General features: G+C 40.2%; 1 protein-coding gene across 3 annotated transcripts; it reads left to right on the top strand.

The window, feature by feature from the left end:
- The first annotated feature begins 231 nt into the window (after nt 1-231).
- On the top strand, nt 232-25,253 carry adgrd2 (adhesion G protein-coupled receptor D2). 3 transcript variants are annotated; one of them, XM_076046991.1, is made up of 26 exons: nt 233-441; nt 585-675; nt 876-933; nt 1,208-1,447; nt 1,548-2,177; nt 2,987-3,109; nt 3,494-3,588; nt 4,719-5,009; nt 6,488-6,599; nt 7,619-7,753; nt 8,112-8,220; nt 8,801-8,906; nt 8,992-9,047; nt 9,145-9,271; nt 9,446-9,549; nt 9,825-9,927; nt 11,416-11,569; nt 12,373-12,506; nt 13,151-13,266; nt 16,358-16,478; nt 19,128-19,169; nt 19,273-19,326; nt 19,514-19,661; nt 22,987-23,045; nt 23,661-23,691; nt 24,744-25,253. In XM_076046991.1, the coding sequence occupies exons 2-26, from the start codon at nt 631-633 to the stop codon at nt 24,749-24,751; spliced, it is 3,201 nt and encodes a 1,066-aa protein (XP_075903106.1). In that variant the 5' UTR covers nt 233-441; nt 585-630; the 3' UTR covers nt 24,752-25,253. The 3 variants fall into 3 exon arrangements, 2 of the variants coding, with proteins under 2 accessions (XP_075903106.1, XP_075903105.1); XM_076046990.1 differs by lacking the exon at nt 23,661-23,691; XR_012929055.1 differs by lacking the exons at nt 22,987-23,045; nt 23,661-23,691; nt 24,744-25,253 and having other exon boundaries at nt 232-441; nt 16,393-16,478; nt 19,514-19,597.

The raw sequence follows: 25,253 nt of genomic DNA, 5'->3' as shown, positions 1-25,253 counted from the left end.
AGAAAGTTCAATTTTTTTTTTAGAGAGAGGCTATTTCTTAAAATCTCAATGCTTTTGACAAAACCTCTTGGAGCCAAATGCTTGCCACTGCTTGCGTAAGTTGGATTCTTTTAAAAATGACTTCATTTGCATCACAAAGGCAGATGACTTCAGGGTACGGAGCAGGGAGGGAGGGAGGAGGGAGGTTGTTTGGCAGACAGTCTGGAACGCCAGGACAGAAGTACGCAATTGTTTGTACTGGGATCACTTGCTAGTTCTCATGCTGGACGACGCCGGACACTAACGCTAATGGACTGGAGAAGGAACATAGACCGGTTTGATGATACCACACATGGAGTTTGTTCCAAGATTACTCCTGAACCTTCTCTGCTGCTTTGGAGAGGAAAATGGGACGCTGCAACTGAATGTGCAAGAGTGTGTCAGGACTCATGATCACCGAGGGTATGAACTTGCTGGGTGAAAACTGACTTTTTTTTTTTCTTTTTTCCTGGCGTGGGGGTTAATTACTGTGTTGATACATACTGTTTCTGAGATTCAAAAAACGCCTGGCTTATGGAGGGGTTTTTTTGTTTTGTTTTTTTAAGTAAACGCCATCAATTATTGTAACCGGGAAACAGCACTGACCTAAAGATGACGGGAGGCCTGGATACTGGACTCATATTCGGCTTGTTTGTGGTAACAACCTTCAAGTTTCATTACAGACAATATAACAAGTTGTTGACATAGTTTTCAGACAGATTATGAGTGATTTGGTTTATGTTCACTTTTAACAGAGAACATCAAACATTGCTGAATTGACTGCCCTTGAGTTTTGTTTATGGATTGAAGCAAGATTTTTCTAAAATAAATAAATAATTAAACTCTTTTCCTTATAGGCTCTATGTGCAAGTGAGCCAACACACACTGTGCCGGACAGAATGGGAAAGTTAAACGGTAAGGCTATAAACCGCTTGTAGTAGCCTGCATTTAGTCATGATGGCGCCCACTATGGTCAAGATAAGTAAATGAAAGACTGAATGAAGAACTGAATGACAAAATAACCGTCTTATCTTTAATATATATATATATATATATATATATATATATATATATATATATATACATGCATGTGTGTGTTTGTGTGTGAGTGATCATGCACGTTACGTGTGTATTAACAATTGATATTGGTATATCAGTGTTTACGTGGCTTGATCTTCACCCTTCACAGGACAGTCTCGGCTGGTCCACGTAACGTCTCGCTGGGCCTTTCAGTTGGTCAATGAGTCGGTGACTTTCTCCAGGGCCGACAGCTTCTGCAGGGCCCAGTTTAGCTCTCTCATCAGCCCGGACCAGGCAGAGGACAGAGAAGGAGCCGTGGAACTACTTGGCCAAAGTGGACTTCACTCTCGTATTTGGGTCCAAAACCCAGGCCAAACAGCATTGAAACCAGCTGCCGTCTCAAAACAAAGCAAGTGTAAAACCAAATTGCACAGAACACCAACAAAACAAACTCTTTAAATATCGAATGAATAAAATGAACTGAGTATTTTTTTTTTTTCCCTTTATAGATTTGAAATTCTCAGCTTTGAACTTCCCAAGGGAATCCCATGAGGCCTTTGCTCGCGTCAACGTGTCGTTCCCTGACCTGTCACTCCTCAGTGTGTGCATCCGTGTCCAGTGGGACCCAGAATGGAACGAGGTATCTACCATCTTCTCCTATGCTGCGCCCGTCTTTACCAATGAGTTCCAACTGAGGGGCCAGTTGGACATGCAGGGACGAATCCTGTTGGCGCTCATCATCCACGGGAAGCACTTTCCTTACAAAGCGTCCTTCCCAAATGATGGAGCTTGGCATCACATTTGTGTCACGTGGAATTGCAGCAACAGCAACTGGAATATCTATGTGGACGGTGGGAGGAGAGACTCGGGTTCTGGCGCAGACACTTCCCGGGATATCTTTGGGAATGGGATTCTAATTCTTGGTCAGGACCAAGATTCATTTGGAGGGAACTTCACGGAGCCTTTCTTTGGAAACATGTCTGATCTGAATCTATGGAATATGTACCTGGAAGACAGCCACGTCCTTTCCCTCAATGCATGCGCACCAGTAACACAGGAAGTACTTTTCAGCTGGAACCTTGATCACGTAAGCCGTCACCCAAAGGTCAGACAAGTCCAGGCACTGTCTGTTTGCCCAGGTAAGATAGCATTCCCTGCTTATTCCTAAATTAGAGCATATACTGTAAGTCAAGGACATCGCTTAAACACAAAATTATTTCCTAATGTACAGTAAAGAGGTTTTATATCAAATCTATTGTAACCTGGCAAATGACAATTACGCAGAGCCCATACATTTAAAAAAGTAAAGTACTGCAAAAAAAAAAAAAACCTGCATATGTTGTCAATTGAAAAAAGCTTGTGGGACAAGATAGATTTAATGAGTGGTACACATTTGGGAAAAGAAAAAAAAACGGTGGTTGGACTTAATAAATTGCAATAGGTTTGAAACGTACAAATGTTTCTTCAGTATTTGGCCTACCGTTTGTTTAAAGTTGCAAAGCTGGAGCACCTATGCTTGATTTGTTACACATGTATTAAACTTTAGATGCTTGCTCGTAGTGCCACCATCAAGCCTTATTGGTATGTATTGACAACTGTTTGCAAAGTTTGGTGATTTGGTGGCGTAGAATTTCCTCCGTGTTAGAAGAACTGGCGGCTGTGGCGGCTCAGCTCCCAAGAATGAGTAAATAAGAAGTTAGCATGTCCGGCAATACCTTGTCAAATTGAGTCTAATTTACCGTCTTAAAAATAAATAAATAAATAAATAAATAAATAAATAAATAAATAATAATAATAATAATAATAATAATAATAATAAAATAAAATAAAAGTCATACAACAATGAATAAAATGCTTGTCAATTCAAGCCACACCTGCTCTTCTGTGTGAAATACGTTTTCTTTGAGTCGTGTGTAATTTCATTGGATATTTACAAATGTACTGTCAGCGGTCCACCAGCAGATGGAGATGCAGGCCTGCGGAGTGCTGGAGGGCTGGTCGGCCAAGTTCCCAGTCCTCAGCCTGACACGGTGCTCAGAACTGCTACCGTTCATCTGCAGGAGCAGCAGAGGTAGGCCGAGCTTCTTGTTTTCCTTTTCTCACTGCCACAGAGTTTCGGATATGTATTTAATGGTAACCAGAAGAAGAGATTTAAAATAGTCTATCTAACTATGTTTTTTTTATATATATATATAGACGCTGAAGAAAATCATCACTGTTTAAGCCCCTTTAATGCTCAAAGTCACAACATTACAAATGTACAAATCTGCTGTTATTGGAATAAGAGCGGACCGTAGTAGGTCAGAGATCAGTTTATGGATCAGAGTTACGTCATTTGTTTGTTTGTTTTTTTTGGGTGAGTCTCAGGGTGTGCAGTTCGCTAAAACATCTTCTGAGCGTCACGGCATTTTGATGTGACTTTATTTGCGCGAATGTTGTTGTGTTTTTGTCACAGAGCGGTATCTGAAGATGAAGCACATAAGTAATTCTCAGAGCTCCCAACCTACTGCGTTTATGAACCATCTGATGACGCTCTCCAACCAAACGCAGGTATAGACAATCTATCATAATATTATCTATAAGCATACTGAAATGTTGTGCCCTTCAATTTGCAGTGCCTCTCAATGTGAAAGACGAAAGAAGAAAATCTCAATATATGTAATTACTGAAGAAAAGAAAAGGGCATTACTTAAAAGGCATAAGATACTCAGAACATTTAATATGTGCTAAATTGCAGCATGTAAACAAATGTACTGAGATAAATTAACTTTTATATATATATATATATATATATATATATATATATATATATATATATATATATATATATATATATACTGAGTGATCAAAGTCAACCTGTGATGCTTATATGTATATACATATATATATATATATACATATATATATATATATATATATATATATATATATATATATATATATATATATGTATATATATGTATACATATATATACATATAAGCATCACAGGTTGACTTTGATCACTTGATTAATCAACTTTTATTTGTAAAGCACTAAATCACAACCACAGGCGTCTCGAAACGATTTGTACAGTCAGGAGAAAACCAGGTGAAGCCTCTGAGTCCAAAGCAAGCAAGGCGCAAGAAATAAATTCCCCCTGTAGCAAGAAACCTCGAGCAGACTCGGGACTGCAGAGCTCGGTCTCTGCTTAGGAGACACAAAAAAATGAGGAGAAAGAGAGAGGCAAAGGTAACAGTGCTCAGAGTGGCAGACAGAGCAGAGTTAGGTTACATAGTTATAGATAGAAATATGTATATAAACAAATAATTCAAATATAGAAAGACACACACACACACACACATATTTTAATGTAATTGAAAATAATTTTAAAATTGTAATATTTTTAAATTTATTTTAGGGGCCTGTTTTAAATTGCTGTCCATAGAGAAAATGTAAGTCTGTGATGGAACAAGATCTGCCGTTAATTTGAGTCCTGGGTGGTGAACTCAGCAGGCGAGGTGCAGTCATGGAACCGTGATGTCCAGTAGTAGGTCCTCACCTTCAGCTGCCAGGGAGACACAGAGACTATGACAGTACCTTGCATGTACTTACACTTGCTGAATAAGACATCATTAGAACAGGCATCGTAAGAACGTCATGAAGAGCAACTTCAGCAGCTGATTGAATACTGACTTGCAGGGGGTGTTGGTGCACCAGCCGTCCGGTCTGCGGGGTTTGGCTGAGGCCTCTGCCCTGCTGGACCTCTCCCTCCAGGCCCTGGAGGACACCCAGGACAAGGGTCTTCAGCCGGCAGACATGGTGTCTCTTGTCCAGCTGCTGTCTCTGACCGCTGACCTCCCAACGGAGCAGCTTGAAGGTGCCACCAACCACAGCCGGGACGACATCCAGAAGCTCGGCCACCACTTTCTCAATGTGGCTGATAGCATCATCAGCAAAGAAAATGCCTTCAAGTGGCAGGCCATTAAAGAGGTGTGTGTGTGTGTGTGTGTGTGTGTGTGTGTGTGTGTGTGTGTGTGTGTGTGTGTGTGTGTGTGTGTGTGTGTGCGATTGAGTGTGTGTGCTCTGTTTGTGTGTAGACGTTTGAGCAGTTTGCTAACCTCCACACACAGACAAGCAGAAAATTCATCGTCACTCACAGTACGAAGGTCGAGCGTGAAGGGCTCAACTCCTTTCTGTGGGCCTTTCTGTGTGGGTATCTCATGCGATGTGAAATTCGTCCTCTGCATTTGACCCAGAATCCTTGGTGATCCAACCCCAAGGTCCGAAACTAGTGAGTGCAGCAGAGAGGCAACGGGTACCATTTTTTGAGTTTTTGCTACGACCCAGCTTGAGATCAGACCAACAACCTCCCAGTCTCAGGGCGAAGACTCTACCAATAGACCACTGAGCTGGTTTTCTCCATTGGCTTGCACCCGCAGCCCAAAGGCAACAGTCCTAGTGTTCATTCCTTGGTGTGATTACTCTAAACACCTGATTATAGATGTGAATTTCAGTGCACGTTTGTGTGGCCCTGCGAAGATCTGGTGACTTGTACAGAGCCTTCGTTCCAAGACACCGTAGGGTTCATGCACCGCAAATGTTGATAATAAAATCAGTGGATGCAGAGCTTACACTGGCTGAATCTCATTCAGTCAGATTTTTTTTTTTTTTTTTTTTACGAGATTGTGTGGGATTTTTTTTTAATGTTATAAAGTTGCACTTTCAAGTTCTTTGTCATTAGCTACAGTATCATGCAATTTTGCAAATTCATTCCTTTTAATTTTAAGTTTTTAGTAGTGAAGATTTCAGGATCTTTTTCTGCTTTTAAACTCAGACTTTCATTTTTTTTTTTTCTTGAAGTTGAAGGATCTTAATTTTACAGGTGTTAACCGTTTTAACCTTTTTTTTTTTTAAATCATCTAAAAAAAAATAAAATACATTAGCGAGTCTATTTTTAACCTTTCTGTACCTTCAGTGTATGCAACTCGACGGTGCTGCTTTAGGACAAATCTTATGTTTCATGTTAGTACTCGCCTCCCTTCCCCCAGCCGGGCCTCTCAGTGCTACAAGGACACCTTAGTCCAGACTCAATGGATGAGAAGCACTCTGAAAAACTGTGGCTATGCTCCTCCCTAGCTGTGCTCCCACCTCCGTGTCCAAGGCTCAGCACTCAGATGGCTATATTGAATTCAGAACGAGGATTTTTTTTTTTTTTTTAAAGCTCGACAATGGCAGCCTCTGCGATTGTACCTCACATTAAATGCTGTTCTATTGAGCCGGCAACGCTCTTCAAAACTTTCCCCAGAATCTGGCATTCAGTTAATAATGCAGAAAACACTTTTTTTTATTATATTGTATTTGAATGGTCATTTTGAAATGTGCCTCTCTGGCTGTGCTGAATGTGCGCGGCGTGGCAGAGTGCACGAGCGTCGCTGTCAATTGAGATGCTGGTGCTCCGTGTCTTGAAGGTGGTGAATGGCCCCATGGACGTGGTCAAGACAATAGATCACATGATGAGTGGACTCTGCCCCCGCTTGATGGAGGAGCGCGAGCACCTGACGCTCAACAGCCCCAACATTAGTGAGTCTTGCAAAGTCGATCACAGAAATATTTAATACGGCGTCATTAAATGAATTTCGTTGTGAGAGGATGAAAATAGATTGACTTGCCTTGACACACCAACACAGGCACTAAAGCAAAAAAGAAAGAAAAGAAAGAGAAAAAAGAAAGGCCAGCTTAGCCCTTTTATTATAATTCATATATGGATTATTAAGTCCCATCGTCTCACAGCATGATCTCAGAATGACAGGTTTAAGCGCAAGGTCAAATGGTTTAAAAATAAATAAATAAAAAAATCTCCAAAGTGCAAAGTTTGGCTTGGTCCATGTTTTGTACAGGTGCAGAATGAAACAACGACGACATAAACCAGTGCAGTTGAAGAAACAAGTTGGTTGTTCAGTTTCAATTTATCCTCTTGCAAATGATGTTTGTTTGTTTTTTTGTTTGTTAGCAAATCCATAGAAAATAAATTAATAATAGTAACTTTAGTAAGTATTTTCAATTATAAAAACATAACGTAGACTTTAGATGTGATTCGCACATGTTTTTTTTTGTTTGTTTTGTTTTGTTTTTAAATAATAAAAAAAAAAACACTTAATCTTTGGATGTCCAATTTTCCTGACCTTGTCATTGTGCTAAAAGATGCAGCGAGGGAAAAATGGGATTCCTGAGATATATTAAAAAAAAATCACTGTCTATTTAATTCACAGAAAAAGGGCTAAAGTTGCCATGGCAACACTAGTTTCAGTCTACGTTCATCAATATTGATTGCTGTTCAAAACATCAGAGCTGATAATTGATGATTTACCTGTTGAAAAGGAGAGAAGAAATAGGGCTCTTGTCTCTCTCTCTCTCTCTAGCACACACACACACACACACACACACACACACACACAAATTTTAATTTTCAAGTAGTAATTGAATGATATAGAGCATTTTGACTGGAGTTGAAATTGTAGCTTTAAAACGAGATCGCACGTCAAGCTTAATAAAGATTATTGTCGCCATCAGACACTTTTGTTTTGTTTTTTCTCCCTCAGAGGTGGAGTTGAAGCAGCAGATTTTGCAGAAAGGATTCCAAGTGCCGGGCTTCTGTGGGCCTGATGCTGACAAACACGCCAACTTAGACTGCATTTCAGTCTCACAACCGGACATGCAGGATTTTCAGAACAATGGTAAGGGAGAAATGCAACAAGTAATCACTTCCTCCTACGCTGCAGCAAGCACCAATTAATGTTTATCTCCCTCAACAAAAAAAATAAAAAACTGAGTGTGTGCAAAAAAAAAAAAAAAAAGACAAGACACATTTTATTCACTCAAGTCACACAGTGCACTGAGGACAGTGTTGAATGTGTAGCATGTATTCACCTAGTTACACTCTCAAGGTCTCGCAGTGAAGTGCAGATGGAGCTGCATTGTTGGCTTTTGCAATAACCATTCATGCTGAACAATACGCAATCTAAAATGATCCACATTTCTTTTAGCACTGTTTTATTTGGCTGTCTGATTGACACTGTGGTGTTGATTGTGCAGGCTTCCACAAGCTCACGTTTGTCAACACGTGGTACGGCTCCCTGGACCCCGTTTTCACTCTGGGAGAGAACATTACGACGGTTCCTACTGTCACCGACGGCAGCCAGAGGTAACGTGCATAGAAGCTGGAATCCAAATTGATATTGACGCTTCTGCGATTGACTCACTTGTCGTGTTTGTGTGTTTTTATGTCAGATAGTATCTGAAAATGCACACAATGCCACTACTGCTAACTACGTTAGTTTAAAATCCACAACAACACGTGTATTAGAATGAGGACGTTGTGAACAAAACTACAAAACGGAACTTAAAAAAAATAGTACTGAGATAGTGTGTTTAATATGGAACTTCTCAAATGGTGTTTTACTTTTACAAACATAATATTGTTTTAAAAATAAAGTCTTCTGCCCTTACAATCTTAAATATGTGTCACGTGCTAAGTCAATGTTTCCCAAAATGTAGGAAAATTCCCTTTGTTTCCCTTAAACCATAAAGAGGTCTAAGGTCTTTTGCTACCATATTAATTTCAATCTAAAAGTATAATATATTCTACAATGCAAAAACAATTTGATTTATGAAATGAATGTATACTGCTGGACTGTCTTCTGTGTGCAAATAACTTTACTGGCTTTATCACTGTGGTTTGTATTTTTTTTTATAATGTAACAAATTGGTCTGTGTATGAACAGGTATATGGGCACCATTCTGGGTTCTTCTGTGATATCTACTACAGTACTGGCAGACAGCCAGCTTGTTAGTGCAGCTGTTCACTTTCAACTCCAGCACAGAGTAAAGGTGAACAAAAACTTTCTAAACTCCAGCTTTTCGTTTTTAGCCAACACGTGCCTCCTTTTAATTGACTATGATATTTTTCTTTAAGAATTCGGCGACTACTGTTTATGACCCAGTATGTGCTTTCTGGGACTTCAATTTGAAGTAAGTAAAGACTTACGGGTTGTTGTGATCTGTAGCGCTACAGTTTGAAGAAAAAAAAAAAAAAAAAACTAAGTTTGCAATGTTTGTGTCTGCTAAGCCCTGAAACTGGTGGCTGCTGGAACACCAAAGGCTGTCAGGTCGTGTCCAAACAGTACGGATACTCTGCGTGCTACTGCAATCACACCACCAATTTTGCGTTGCTGCTCCAGGTGTATGAAGTGGAGGTAACGATCTTCTGTTCTGTTAGCAATATGCTAGTTCGCGCAGGCATGCTAGTTCACGCAGTATGTGCCACTTATCTGCAACTCACGTTCCGTGTGTGTGTGTGTGTGTGTGTGTGTGTGTGTGTGTGTGTGTGTGTGCGTGCGTGCGTGCGTGCGTGTGTGTGTGTGTGTCAGAGGAGCCAGGAAAATGAAAGAGCTTTGCAGGTGCTGACGTTTATCGGCTGTGGAGTGTCTCTGTGTGGCCTCCTCTTCACCTTCATCCTCTTCATCGCAGTGGGGTGAGTCACAAATGTTGCGGAGTGCACTCTGGAAAACGCACAGGGTGAAAAGCATTTTATAAAATCCGTCCAGGTTCACATCAATAAATGACAAAGCGGGGCGGGAGGGGGGTAAACAGAACGCTGTGCTTCTTTAGATATGTCAACATCATCATGGTGAAATATTTTGTACAACGTAAAAGATTGAGAGTTTTTTTTTTTTTTTTTTTTTTTTTCAGTGACCTGCCAGCCAATATTTTACGCCGTGTGTATGTTTGAATATATTTCTCCTATAGTGTCCCTAAGTCGGACCGTACGACCGTCCACAAGAACCTGATTGTTGCACTGGGTGTCGCTGAGCTGTTGCTAATGTGCAGTGACTGGTTCTCTGCCAATGAGGTAAGAGTTTCATTTATAAAAAGAAAAGTACAATGCAGTTCCATCACATAACTGGGCACTAATTGCATCAGTCAGCTATTTTAGTTAATAAACCTATTTCCTTACAACAATGATTTTCACAGTTGGACATTTGAAATGCTTTAATTACAGTGTGGAAAAACCCATGCTAGCATAAAAAGCTAAGGTGGAAAGTGAGATAGAGGGTTAGGGTTGGATAACAGATTTTTGTCAAAGAGATTTAAAACAACATTAAAAAAAAAAAAAAATTCAAACAATAGTAACAATAACAATTCCCTTCTAATTTTCAATCAGTATTTGTAGTATCTGTCACAGTATTCAGTCAATCAATCAATCAATCAAATGCGGCACCTTCTAAACATTCTAACTTTAAAGGTCTCGTGTGGAAAAATCTGGCCTGATTTATGATTCTTATATTGATAAAAACCTCAATAAACTACCCACAAACACAATAATAAAAGTGTATACTCAGAGTACAATACAAGTCCTTTGGTTTCCCGACCCATTGAATGTATATATTACACAGCAGCGCGTACACTGGCTTTGCAGCGGAGCCGCAAACGCTTTTGGTGGGCTTTGGCCTTCAGTGAAGGCTCTGCGCTTCAACCACCTGAGCTTTAATACATTAACCGATGGCAGCATCATTTGATGAACAAATCACTGAAAGGTGCCGTGTGTGAAATTGTGTCCTCTAGAAGAAAGATTTGCCGCATCAATGGCAGCAGATGAAAAGGGTGTCATCGACCACAATGACAGTCATCACAACAACATTTTACCATTTTGATTGACCATTAAATACACCTATTTAAACCATAAACATCTGTATCTATATGTGACATTTCTAAACTATCAGTCCAGAAGTTATATGATTTATATATTCCCATTAGAATATCTTTCGCCGGAATTGCTGATGAATCCAGGGTTGACATGCTGGTGTGAATGAAGCGGAAGCAAACGCTTGCTGGGCATAGCAACAGTAACCACGGGGACTTAGCGAAAGGTGACTTGTAAATGTAGGTTGTCTAATGTCAGTCAGTACAGTATTTATGCCAAATATGCACAAAAGATTCCGCTGCATTTCACCGAGAGTAAATAATTGGTTCTTAGCTTTTGGTTTATTGGAGGGCAATGCAAAGCACCTGCCACGAATGTGACACACAGTTTCTCTCAGGAGGCTTGAATTGTCCGTACAGGGCTGCCTTACAAACACGGTGGTCCAAGATGGTGACCCCTGTGAGCAAGCCTTGCAAAGATGTATGCAGATGTGTGAATGAAGCGCTCTATGAGCAGGAAAACCAAACTACTTTTATTTCACAGCGATTGTACACTTACACAAATACATTTGTGGGTATTATTTTATTACATTACAAATTTTACACACACACAGTGCCTTTAACATGCGACATCCTTGCACTTGCAGTATCTGTCTCAGCCAGCCATTTCTTCAAGCGTTGACGTTCCAATTTGCAGATAGCGTGCCACATCGTGACCGCACTGCTCCATCTCTTCTTCATGGCCTCCTTTTCTTGGATGCTGGTGGAGGGCCTCCTTCTCTGGAGTAAAGTGGTTTCGGTCAACATCAGCGAAGACAGCCGGATGAAGCTCTACTATATAATTGGCTGGGGTAACATTGCATTTTTTTTTTTTATCAAGTATGTAAAGTATGCCCTTTTACCTCCAGGAAAAAAACAAATATTCCTTCTTCAGCAGTACAAGTTGTACTGCTGAAGAAGGAAGGGAAAATAATCTAGTTATATATTGACTTGACTTGCATGGAATTGCAATCAAAATTTCAATCAAACTTTTCAATTTAATCAAAACTTAAAATTAAGTGAGGAATTACAGCGAATGACATTTCTTAGCTTGTCACATGTTTATTCTTCTATACTTTTCCCACAAGCTGAACCCATTGTAGTTGGTCACAGCTGTTTTGGGAGGGTGTGCCGAGCATAAACACGGTACTTTAATCTTGAGGTATTTCAATGATAAGAATATGCAACTTTGCACTGGTTACAGATCACTTTGGACAAATGCACCAAAAAATACCCAAATATTACTCTTTTTTTTTCAGTTCATGTGCTACAAAAAAAAATGTTCTGATTAGTTAAATCGTGCATTTTGGTCAATCACATGTCAGCTTGCTAACTATCCAGTTGTGCATCTTGCATACTCTTGATGAATGAATAAATGAAGTTTACCTTCTAAAGTTATGTCGCCCCCAACGTTTGTTACGTCAATGTTATGGTGTGAACCGGGCCAAACTGTCAGTTGTGTGCAGAATGCTCCCTTTCAGACTAAACAGTCTGGAGAGTCAGAGTTCAGATTCTGCAGCAGACAATGTACCATAGCATACTGTACATCTTTAAACATTCTCCTTCTGCTGTTGCATTGGCGTCACAAAAGTTCAACTCCCTGTCTGTTTTTCAGGACTACCTGTTCTTATAGTTGGTGTAACATTGGCCGTATCAGTTGATGAGTACAAAGCAGACGATCACTGTTGGCTCAACATGAAGACTGACACCATCTGGGCATTTGTGGGGCCTGTTTTGTTTGTCTTAATGGTATGCTATTCCACTTATTGCCAGTATCATTCTTATTTGTGATCATTCCCAGTGGCGTAACAAGGACTGCATTTAAGAATTGTTGATTGTAGCACCCATGGAGTGATTCAAATAATCTAAATCACCATTAATATTTTGTCAGACTATGGGGTAAACATTTACCCTTTCCAATTATTTGACATTAGACGGCAATTTCCCAAAATGTGTTTTTTAGTAGTTTTATTCATATTATTGTATTTGAATGAATGTGTTTATTTCCCTGCTCTTTTTGATTTTAAAAAGTTATGAAATGCAAGAGGAGAAGGTTAAATAGCATGATCAGCTATATAAGCTAAAATTTAAAATGTAAAAAAAAAAAATTGTCTCACTGACTTTTGCATTGTTTTTGTTTCTGTAGAAACAAACATCACTCCTTTATTTATTCATTTATTTATTTATTTATTTTACATATCTGCCGATTTTTGTGGTCAGACATGTACAATAAAGATACAATAGAGAACAAAAGAAAAAACAATTACCATCCATCTTTTGAGGATGAATAGCCTATTCAAAATTCCATTTGGAAAGATTATGGATTATGGACAATTCTAAATAACAAAATATAAAATACAGACTGTATTGATGCAGTTGTACCTTCTTTGCAGGTAAATGCAGTTGTACTCAGCCGGGTTGTTATGGTGACGGTTTCCAGTGCTCGGCGCCGTGCTAAGATGCTCAGTCCATGCTCAGCTTCAAAGATGCAGAACTTTGACCTCACTTGGTGAGATACAATGGCTTTTCTCCCGCTCTTTGTCACCACTTCTACACAATCTTTGTGTGTGTGTGTGTGTGTGTGCACGCGTGCGTGCGTGTTTAGTTTAATTTCCCTTGTCCCTTGTGCACCCACTCTGCAGCGCTCTGACTGTCTCTCACACACACACTGTAGAACAGATAAGGACAGTTTGAAATATTGGGAGGTATTATAGGCCCAGGAACCTGCTTTGGGAGTTAGAAGGGGTTATCAGCATAACACCTGGACTTGAACACACATCTATTTGTGTGTTGGGAGAGAAAAGGAGGAGGGAATAGACAAGCAATACTATAGAATGTGTGTGTGTGCGTGTGTGTTATTGAGTGAGAGAGACAGAGAGAGAGAGAGTGAGGGAGAGAGAGAGAGAGAGAGAGAAAGCAATGAGCAAAGTGCTGATAAAAAAATACTTTATTTCAAAGCCCTGTTACAACATGGCTCGATTTTTAAAAATGGTACAGTTGTAACAGGACCACATGGTGCTGTTAAATCAAATTAACAAATATAACCAAGATAGACTGTTAAAAAACAAGAGCTATCTGACTAGAACGAAAAACACCCAAAATGGGAAAGGAAAGCCTCGCTATATAATCTATAAACCAAAAAGCAAAACCCCTATACACTAAAACTCCTAACATAAATACTTCTATAAAACGAAAGCAAAATACTAATCCCAACAGTGCAGTAGTTCCGAGGCGTACTGGCATGGTGTTCAGTCCCACCGTTCAAAGGGGAGCAAAGGACTCTGCAAGCTTCTGCCCCGTGATTGGCTTGCTTGATTGGCTCTGTGGCAGGCGGCAGGCAGTGTCGAGGCTTGGGAACAACAGGCAGAGCACCAATCAGATTGTAGCGATGGCACACCGGAATTCGCATAAACTGACAAGATAAGTGGCACGGAGGGAGGGGGTGAGACAGCGAGTGGCCTTAACAGTCCTTTCCCTTGCCTTTCAATTTTGCCCTCCTAAATGGGAGAAGTCTCTTCCTTACGAAGTTATGACAAGGCAGTCCTGTCGTGTTCTGTGGTCATCTCGAACTGATGGGATGTAGTTCTTCCTGGCTGGCTAACCTTGCCCGGTTGAGTTTTGCCAGATTGCTAGCTCCTCATCTTTCTTTGACGCCAAAATGAATACACGGAAAACACAGTGCTGTTACAACTATTCAGTCACTTATTCAAGCATTAATCATAAGACAGTTCAATAAGAGCCATTTTTAATAACTGGTTACATTCATTCGAATGAAAGAATGAAACCCCTGAGCGACTGCGGCTCAGGAGGTGGAGCGGGTTGTCCAATGACTGAAAGGTTGACGGTTCAAATCCCGCTCCATCCTAGTCCGTCGTTGTGTCCTTGGGCATGACACTTAACCCTAAATTATTCCCAATGGGGATAGGCAGCGCCTTGCATGGCAGCAGCCACCCATTGGTGTATGAATGTGTGCGTGAAGGGGTGAATGAGAGGCCTTTGTAAAGCGCTTTGGGGTACCGTGAAGGTGCTGGAAAAGCGCTATATAAGTGCAGTCCATTTACCATAGGTGCAGGTGGCAGCACCTGCTTTGACTTGCCTACATCCTGACAGATATTCCAAGAGTTAAATAAAAGCACATCTGCTTTTATTACTGGACCATAAGAAGTACTTCAAGATGGGGTTATATGTTGTGCAGATAATATGTGCACATGAACTAAAACTAGCGCCAGCTTTCAATACCAAGTGGGAACTACTATCTGATGAATAGTATTCCAGTCCTCAGCCACATCACCTGATAGGGAAATCCACACCCGCATTATCACACCATCATCCAAAGCCAAACGTAGCTTTGGATCATTCATTCATTCATTCATTCATTCATTCATTCATTCATTCATTTTCTAACTTGTGTCCTGTCTGGCAATAGTAACACGAGGGAATGCCTTTGTTATGCCTGACAAATTTGTTCTCAAAGGCAGCGCTTGAAACTAGCGGGTGTTAACCAGACAGGTTGGTTCAGAATCCTGTTGAGTCAATTCCTTCATTCTTCTTCATGATGCAGGATTTTTGGATGGGTACACTGGAGGTAGGGACGAGGCCTAAGAAGAGAAAAAAGGGGACAGAAGTGCGGGCATGGGGAGGAAGACAGAGAGGAGGGGAGAGAGAGTGTAGCAGCCAAACAAAACACAGCAATATGGCATTGACAACACAAATATGTAGTTGCAGATACAGCAACAGGAAAATAACAGAAAGAAGAAGGGAGAAACTGATTTTTATTTTTTTTTAGTAGTAGTGGAAAAAAGTCACCCAACACCCTTTTAATAAATCCCAAATATTGCCATTAAAAATTGCCAGAGATTTTTGGGGGGTTACTTTGTTTTTCATTGTCAAAGACAAAATAAGAACATTAAATGCTTATAGTTGTTTTTTTGTACTCAGGATGTTTTGCAAGGGATGTCATCTTGAGTTACACAATCATTACATCACAAATGCATGGTGTCCATAAACTTTTTTCGACCACTGCACAACACAAGACATGTGGAAGCTCTCCTCCACCCCGGTTCTCACCTACCCGGGTATCGCAGCCAAACGGAATGGATGAAGCTTTTCCTTTTCTTTTCGAGTGTCTTTATTCCTGTGAGTGTTGCTGTTCCGCAATGCAACACGAATTAGGGAGATTTAACAGACAGCAATGTTAAAAGGAGAGCGGGAAGTGGGTGCCAGCTTTGTCCTTGCAGACACGGTTTAAAAACTCAATCTCTCTACCCAGGTGCAGCAATGTGACAACAATGGGGTTTTGAACAAAGGCCACCTTTTGACCATTGAAAAGATGATTGCGGAGGAACAGGAGCATGACTGTTGTAGGCAGTAAAATCTATAAATTCACAGAGACGGTTGATAAGGATTCAAGGCAGAAATATTTCAGGGGAAAACATTTCTGGACACATCAGTATGTACCTGTATTTTCTGAAACAGTTGCCAAGAGAAAAGTACAAAGAGATAAATGTTATTTGTAGCCATAAGGGGCCTGAGGTATGAAATGAGTGGCTACTCAAATATCACATGTTTCATTCAGGCTTATCGCTTGTTGCTGTTTACAGGGCTGTGACACGTCCCGTTCTTATACTTCTACCAGTGCTTGGTCTGACGTGGTTGTGTGGAGTCCTCGTCCATCTGTCTGCCGTTGTCGCATATATCTTCATCACCCTCAATGCTTTTCAGGTAAAGATTTTCTTTCATTCTGTCTATTTTATAAAAACCCACAATGTGGCATTGCGCTGTCCAGTTGCCAACGAGATTCATATTTATAACGATTCAATTCATCACATATCAATCTAGAAAATAACAGTGATGCTGAATCGTTGCTGCTGTTTTTAACCTTCAGCTTTCCAAGAAAAACAGATTTGTTTAAAAACCCTAAAGCAGTTTCTGTTGCTCGCAGGGAGTGAGAGGAATATCAGTCTTAACAGTGCTAAGTTTCTAAATATTGTTTAAAGACGCTCCACAATAATGTTAAGACCTGGGTTTTGAAAATGTCAAACGTCAACATGGGCAAGAACACTGTGATTTGTTTTGTTGTCATTCTAGTTCATTTGTAATTTACAGGGAGGTCACAATGTAATAATAATAAAAAAAAAACATCAGATTTAATTTATTAGATAAAGAAGCTCTTTCAATTTTCTCCCACAAGTGTTCTATAGTGGAACGCCTGAATTACCTGAAATGTCTAGACAACTAGAACTTACACTGGAACTAACCTGTCTGTGCCCGTTTGTGTGGACTTGTGTGGAGCTGAGGGGCAGCAAAAGCAAGACGTTCAGAGCTAAAAAAAATTGTTTGACTGGGTATTAACTCCAAGGTGTTACTTGGAAGGGTAACTTGAACCTGTCCCTGAATTAAATAGACCCTGACGGCATCATAGTCCTTGGGATTTCCCTCTCTGTTGGTTGTCACCCGAGATTACAATCTAGGGAATTTAGGCTTCACTCTGAATCTGGACAAGATGTGAAAACAAGCCTGATACTTGGAGACAGTGAGGTATGAAGAGGTATGAAAGCAGATAAGTATAAGAAAGTAAACTTTATTTCCGCACTAGTTCTCCCAGAGAGAAGTGCTTTACAGTGGAAGTGGAAATTAGCATAAGATGAACTACAATAGTAACATATCACAATAAAATAACATAGAATATACTATGAGACAGGATGATTAACAGCTTGCCTCAATTCAGCAATGTATCAAAAGTCAGCCAAATCAATCAGTCGCAAAAAAAATAAGCATGGGTGGTGCGTTTCATGTGGCAAGGAAGAATGACAGATTGGAGGACAAAAGACTTTATTATGTTATTTTGGGTCTTGGCCATGTGCTGCTCTAAATGTCACACCCAACATTTTTAGACCACACTCAATAAAGATATGCAAACAGGTATTACAAATACCTGTAACACATTCTATACAAGTAACTAATAAAACTAAAATAGTGCAGGAAAACCATAACGTTTAATTCACTTCTCATTTAAAAACCAATTCATACCACAAATCAGAGAGGCAAGAAGCATCCCGCCCACCCCTGCCACTTCCTAGTCCTTCAATAATTAAACTCCGCTATCCCCGGTTTGACCTCCAGAAAGCTGCTAGTTAAATTAGATTTATGGCCAGTGAACTCTGATAACACCAATGTAGGAGTTCTTCTTTGAGTACGTAGGAGGACAGCAAAAAAGAATTCCCCCTCTTTACAGCAAACGCATGCTTAGTTACAGCTCATTAGACATGGATCAGGCGTCCACAGCTTGGGCTGTTTCCTTATTTTTATTGACACTGCTGCTTTGTATTGTTTTGTAACTGGACTATTCAACTCAGAGACAAGGAACAAAGAAAACCTATTAATATGATCGTGCTTGTGTATTTAACATAACACAAATACATGATGCTCATCAATGAGTGATTATTAAAGAATGGAACAAGCTTTCTAATGGCACCTGAATCTTAATGAGAATAAGAATTATGATGGACCAAGCATGTATGTATGTATGTATGTATGTATGTATGTATGGACACGAACAAACACATTCTACATGGACAGCCGCTATATCACCCTGCTACTTAAAATGTATAATTTGATCTATAGGACACAACATTTATGTACATCTACATGTTTATGTTGATATAGCTCATATACTGGTGGTGGGTCTTTCCCTATTTCTATATTTGAATTATTTCTTTTTCATAAAATCTACATCTATATTGTGAGAGCTTTGATGTTTCACCTGCAATTCCTTCTGGCTCGTCTGTCACGCCGGCTACTTCTACTTCTGTTTTTCTCTCTCTTTCTCTACATATTTTGTATTTCCTTCTCACTCCAACTGGTCCAAAGCAGATGACGGCCCTCTGAAGTCTGAATCTGCATTGGGTTTCTTCCCACATGGGAGTTTTTCCTGGCCACTGCCCAGTTGGTTTTTCCTTTGATTGTACATTGGATGTGAATTACCACTGTACAAATAACAGTTGATGTATGTATGTATGTATGTATGTATGTATGTATGTATTATTTGTTTGTTTGTTTGTTTGTTTGCATTGCCTAATGTGCAAGTGTATAGGTCTGGAACTCTGGTCATCCACACCATATACAGTAATTTACACAATTATTTGCCAATAATTACTATTTTGTCACAGTTCACACCACCTTGCTTGGTGCAAATGAAACATTTTAAATAATGAATAAAGCATCGGCATTAAAGTCATTCAGTGTTTAAGCCATGTTTGGAGGTGATGATAAAATAGATAGTTAATCAATACAACAAAAGTATTGTATGATACTGTCAGTTGTTCATCAGGGTTTAATAAACTCAACCAAAAGTGTCTCTCTTCTCCGCAGGGACTATATATTTTCCTGGTGTATGCTGTTTACAACAGTGAGGTAAGGAAGCATTCGGTCTCTTGTCCGCACAACCACTTCTGTGGAGTCTGTACTGTCTGAAAGGCTGCCAGCCTCCTGGATTACAACAGCTCTTCTCATTTAGGTGCGGAATGCCATAAAAAGGATAAAAGAAAAGCGGAAGGCCTTATCTTTTACAGTAAGTAAAGTAGAAAAAGCAGTCAATAGCAACCTTCGCTCTACTGCTGGGGTGGAGAAAATGATTTCCTTCTTTGGAAATGTTTCATTGAAGTTGTCTTGTTGCTCTGTGGAAGCAGTTGTGATTATGTAATCATACACTCACACACTTTATGTCTGAGTGACCTGTGTTGTGTTGTTGTTTAAAGAACTGCTCCCAGCCGACCAGCTTCCTACCATCCCAGGGGGCTCCAGCGACCACTTGGGTCTGCAGTCCGCTGACTCATTTGAGCCAGGAGACTAGTGAGACCTCAAGACCCTCTAGCTCTACTTCCACATCACTGGTCATCAAAAATGGTGGGCTTTAATTCATTTCATGGGAATTCTGTACGTCAACGTGAATGGAAAGTGATTGCCATTAATATTAATTATCAATGTGTTGTAAATCTTTTTACACTTGCTTCTGATGGTATTAAAGCAAAGACACCTTGCTGAGTGGAAAAGGTGATCTGAACTGACACGCTATAATCTGAGTTTGCTTCCATCTAACCTCATCCTCTCAATCCTCTTCTCTCACAAGTAATTTCCTATCCTTTCTCACTACACCCATAAAAGCTCTTCCTCTAGACCTCCCGCCTGGCTGTTTCAATCTCAATGTACTTCTACCAATATATCGAGTGCTGCTCCCTTTGTAAGTGTCAAAACCATCTCAGTCTGACCTCTCGTTCTCTTTCTCCAATACATCCAACTTGCCCTCTGATCTATTTGTCAGTGATGCTTTCCATCCCAGCCACTCCCAAAGACATTTCAGTCTCTTCATCCTACAGCTATTAAGATGTTCCAGTGCCATTGAGCACTTGGCTTCAGTGGTAGTGTGTCCACCAGGTAATATCAGAATCTGTAAAAATGGTACTGTCTTACTGTTTAACAGTCAGGTACTGCTGCTGCTCACTGCTCCCTGAGGTAATGGGTTCAATACAGCAAATTTCACTTTCAATTTCATATTTTTTATTTTTTATTTTGTAAACTTCAGTGTGTGTTGTTTGTTAGGACTCTAACTTGTTGTCCAATGAAGTCTGCACCTGTCACCACTTTCTCTTCTCTGGGGATACTCGAGGATTAGGGGTTGGATTAAGCCAAAACCCCCAAAAAATGTTGGGACATATAAGCCTGTTTATTATTCCCTTTTTTTTTTAGGGGAATCAGGGGGTGAATGTTGTACCCTGTTTCTGAAACATTAAAGGCTACAGAAACTATACATAATCTTTGATCAACTTGACCAAAGGAATCGCTGGCTGTTCTATCGGCTTCTATGGTTCTACCTTTAGTCACCATAAGCCTGACGAAGATTAGCCCAAAAAAGACAAGCTGATCTGCTCAGCTTAACTTCATTTTCATCAACTTTCCATCTCACTCAAAGGTTGTTTTGCAAATATGTTGTAATGGCAAAGTGACTCCCATCCATCAAGCAATGTACGCTCCAAGCCCCAAACTTGTTTGTTTATCTATCCCTCCAGCCAGAGACAATAGACTGATAAACAAAGCTACTCTCTATCATTCATGAAGTATTCGGTCCAGCCTGTCAGTTGGACAGACAGACATGCTGGACACCAGTCATGCTAACGCATTGCCTGTTGGGAAATCTCAAGGGGACATTAGACATCAGAGAGTCAAGAAAGCCAATTCATTTTACAGACAATAAGTTAAATACAATAAGTTCGCAAAATTATCACTGGCATCTGTCCTAATGGAAATGTAGTCACACCTCATAAAGTTGTGATACAACAATAAGATGTATTTTGCAATTTAAACATGGTTACCGTTCTTGTCTTACTGAAGGTTTCATGTATATATTTGGCACAAGCTTGAAGTTGTCTCTTTACCTACTGATGTGCCTTTTACTCTACAAGGACCTTGTTGGTCACCAGTGGTGGTTGTTGTTAACTCAGGCATCGACAAATCCGGAATGGAATTTGCAGAAATGATTGACATGTTTATTCAGTCAGATGGCTTTTCTTTCTTTTTTTTTTAGCTCTACATTGGTTCCGGTCACTTTGCAGCCTGCTTGTTCTTATTGGATATGATTAGTTGGAGGTGGGGAGCAACGTATTGACTTCAAATCGTATTTTCAGTTTTGCCCGTGTTGTTTGCACGTTGTTGTTGTTGATTAACTGCCTGCACACACAAAAATACAACATTTTATTTATTTAATTTGAACTTTTATCATTTTTAGTTTTAGTTTCAATTTGTGGAATGAAATTTAACAGTTAAGTAAGTTGAATTCTTAGGTCATGCATGCAAAGTTAGAAAACATTTCACAATGTACCAATACTTTCTTGCACTTCATTTAAACAAAGAAGTCTGTTTGCCCCAAAGTATATTTTGTCATTGTAGTTTTCCTGAAAGCAGTGTTAAAATGTATCTCGTCTCGTTCCTAAGTGTATTGTCACACTCCTACACCTCGAGGCTGTATTGAAATATCTTGTAATATATACTGTAAATCAATCACTCAGAAGAAAACCGACTGATCCCTCCAGAGAAAGCATGATGTACAGTGGCTTAGAAAAAGTCCCCAGTGGGAAGAAACCTCGAGCAGACACCAACTCTGGAGGGTGGCCGTCTGTTTAGACGGGTTGAGCAGTGGTCAGTGTAGTACACACTCAATACCCCAACAAACTTGAACATGCGGGGCATGAGAGAAGACCCATTGTGCAATCTTTGTGGGGATAGGGGCACCATGGCGCACATCTTGTTCTGGGGTAAAACAACACTCACCCAATGACGGTACAGATGGCGCCATTACAATGTGCTCATGACACTTGCAGAGATGACAGTAAGAAGAAACGCCAGTCAGCTCAGGGAACAACATCAATCCAGTTTGTAAGGGAAAGGGTATGACGGTGGACCTGGGAGCGATGCTGCAGTCCAAACAACTCTGAGGCTGGATGTGGTACTGTGGCCTGAAGAGGCATAAAGATATCCTCATATACCTTACAGTCCCATGGAGAGACCCGAGCGAAACATCAATAAAATACACCAAGACCTTCTGCACGACTGCAGGGGAAAACAATGTGAGGCATGGCTGCTCCTGGTCGAGGTCGGCTGGAGAAGCTTCCCTGCTCAAACAGTGTGGAAGATGTTCACAGACAATGGAATGACAGGGAAGGAGAGATAGACAGCAGCTCACTGGATGGGGGGAGGCAGCAGAAAGAGCCTCTTGCTGGTTATGGAGCCAGAGAGAGGAGTTAAGCTGGAAGCCAGAAATAGGAGATGGGCAGTGACTTGGCCACCACTGCTGACCCACCATCAAGTGGGTCAGCAGTGGTGGCCAAGTGAAGGGTCGAAACACCCAATGAGCCAAGGAGACTGATGATATCCGGTCCTGGCCAAGTCAACATTTGCGTAAGGTGAATGGAGAAGAAGCATCTTCTTCTCCATTCCTGATTGTGAAATTCGTGAAATTCTTATACTCATACTATAATAAAGTGTGTGTGAGAGAGAGAGAGTGAGAGAGAGAGTGCGATTTATCTGTTCGAGTCTTACCAAACCAAATTCTCGTCTTATTTATTGATCTGGTCTGTGCTTTGCTTTATAAAAGTGTTTATCTTTAACATTTAATGTTTGTCCAGCGTGCCGGTCCTTTACAAGTCCATAACTTGAATTACCTGCTTTTCTCTTTCAGAAAGCTTCAGAAAGGAAAGCTGTATGAGTTTCTCTTTCAAGTCAGCATCAGCAAATCAAGTAAGTAGCCTCCATACAGTATACCGTTACATAAAGCACGGTTATATGTATATCTTTCTGTAGGCTTACTACTTTGATAAATAAATAATGTCACATTTGTGATGGGTGACAAATGTCATAAACTCCTCATGAGTACGAAACAACTATGTACAGTAAGAGCTGTTGATCGACTCGACATGTAACAAAGTGCGATAAAAAGAAATATAAAATACCAAAACAACACCCCACCCCCCACCCCCCAATATAACGATGTGAAAGAACATATCACCAAAAGATCACACAGGATAAAAACAAAAATGTGCAAAACAAACAAAAACCAGCACCCATCAAAAATATTCCACTTTTACCAAGATTGGTATTCAAAAAAACTAAATGCCTCAGCTTTGAGGGAATAATCAGGTTTCTCCTTTCAGCAATTCTTCTTCTGATAGATAGATAGATAGATAGATAGATAGATAGATAGATAGATAGATAGATAGATACTGTAGGTAGATAGATAGATAGATAGATAGATAGATAGATAGATAGATAGATAGATTATTTAAGTGAACTAGGTTTTTGCCAAGGTTGTAAACAATTGTCTTTGTGTTCTTTCATTGTGCTTTTGCATTTAAGGTGGTCCAGCTGACTGGGTACAAGCCATCAGGTATACTTTACTTCTTAAATTATTTCCAAGTTTGCATGACTTGTCTCAAAATAAAATATTTTTCATTTCCTGATTACCCCACAGTGACAATATTACATGTCTTTAGCTGTGACTTAGTGATGTACAAATACAAGGTGATTGATTGATTGATTGATTGAACAGTCAGTTTACCATGTCATAGTTTGATTTTAAACCCCAATGCATATGCATGCACAAATACAATTTGAGCTGTCTGTAAAAGAAAAAAAAATGCATTTGCATTTATTATCGTCAGAATCACTCATTTGAGTTGACTGAATGAACTGTTGGTTCTTAACAATGACCAAAAAGACAGTGAGTATATTTTTACTGTCTTCGAGTGGCAATCATTATGACAGGCAACAACCTGACCTAATTGCTTTGGTAAATATTTATGTGAAGCAATTAAAAGACATAAGCTGAGTTTTCTTCTGTGGAGACCCGATGGCCAGAGTATAAACAGCAATAACACAATTGCGGTTTCATTGCTGCCAGATTGTCTCCACTTACCTCCGCATAAGGCAGCATCAGGACTGTGTTAAACCACAGTGCCATGTCTTTTATTTATTTCAATGTGCAGACGTGCACAACAGATGGTCCCTATATTCACGGGGGGTTAAGTCACAGTCAATGGCTCTAAAATATTGGCTGTACGGGGAGAGGAATGCGTGATAATGACAAAGCGTTTAGCTGCCTGTGAATACTGCATGATGCTCGGTGTTTGAGTGCTGCTGGATGTTCATTGTTGCCTGATGAGACAAAGGAGAAGTTCATTTCCTGAAACGGAAAGAGACCATGCTAGCTATTCAGGCCTTCAGCCATTAACCACTTCAACACCTGCTCACTCCCACTCAGCCTTTCATTGCCCCCCCCCCGCACCCCCAGACCCCACCCCACCCATCCCACCTAACCCCACCCTGTCTTGTTTTCCATTTTGTACATAAACACACTTGCACTTTCGGCAATGCAAAACACTGACCATCAAACCCGGCCGTGGGCCCCGACTCATGCTTCCATTTTTATCTTCACAACAGGTTGCTGAACTGCAAATCAAAGTTTATTCCGACATTCAAGACACACAAGAAGTGCGAAGCATCGTGAAAGGAGAACAGGAGAGCGAATGAGGACCAACACGTACAGACACACATCAGCTTGCACTCTAACAACCTCACACAAATACAAACTTACATGCGTAGTCGATGAAGTGTGAATGATGAACAGAGGCGTGAGGCACTTGCCTCACCTTTCTTCATTCTATCATCCTATACTAGTGTTTGGCAATGTATCATATGAATGTGTGTGTGTGTGTGTGTGTGTGTGTGTGTGTGTAAATCATTTTCGGTTGATGTTATTGGCCGAAGTTGTGAGGAAAACAATGATTGGTGATTGTTGACCAAACTCAATGTGCATACCAACCTGTGTGATTGTGAATGAGTCAACTTAGTTCATGTACCTTTTCAGTTATTTTATCGCACAACTCAAGAGAAGGGGTCTGATGCTGAAAATCACCATCTGCAAAAGTTTTAGGAGGCTACACTGCATGT

The sequence above is a fragment of the Nelusetta ayraudi genome, unplaced genomic scaffold (genome assembly GCF_046127955.1).
Source record: "Nelusetta ayraudi isolate G7.1 ecotype Tasmania unplaced genomic scaffold, CSIRO-AGI_Nayr_v1 ptg000092l, whole genome shotgun sequence".
Lineage (NCBI taxonomy): Eukaryota > Metazoa > Chordata > Actinopteri > Tetraodontiformes > Monacanthidae > Nelusetta > Nelusetta ayraudi.
The sequence above is the reverse complement of the archived record's forward strand: the minus strand, read 5'-3'. Positions and strand labels throughout refer to the sequence as shown.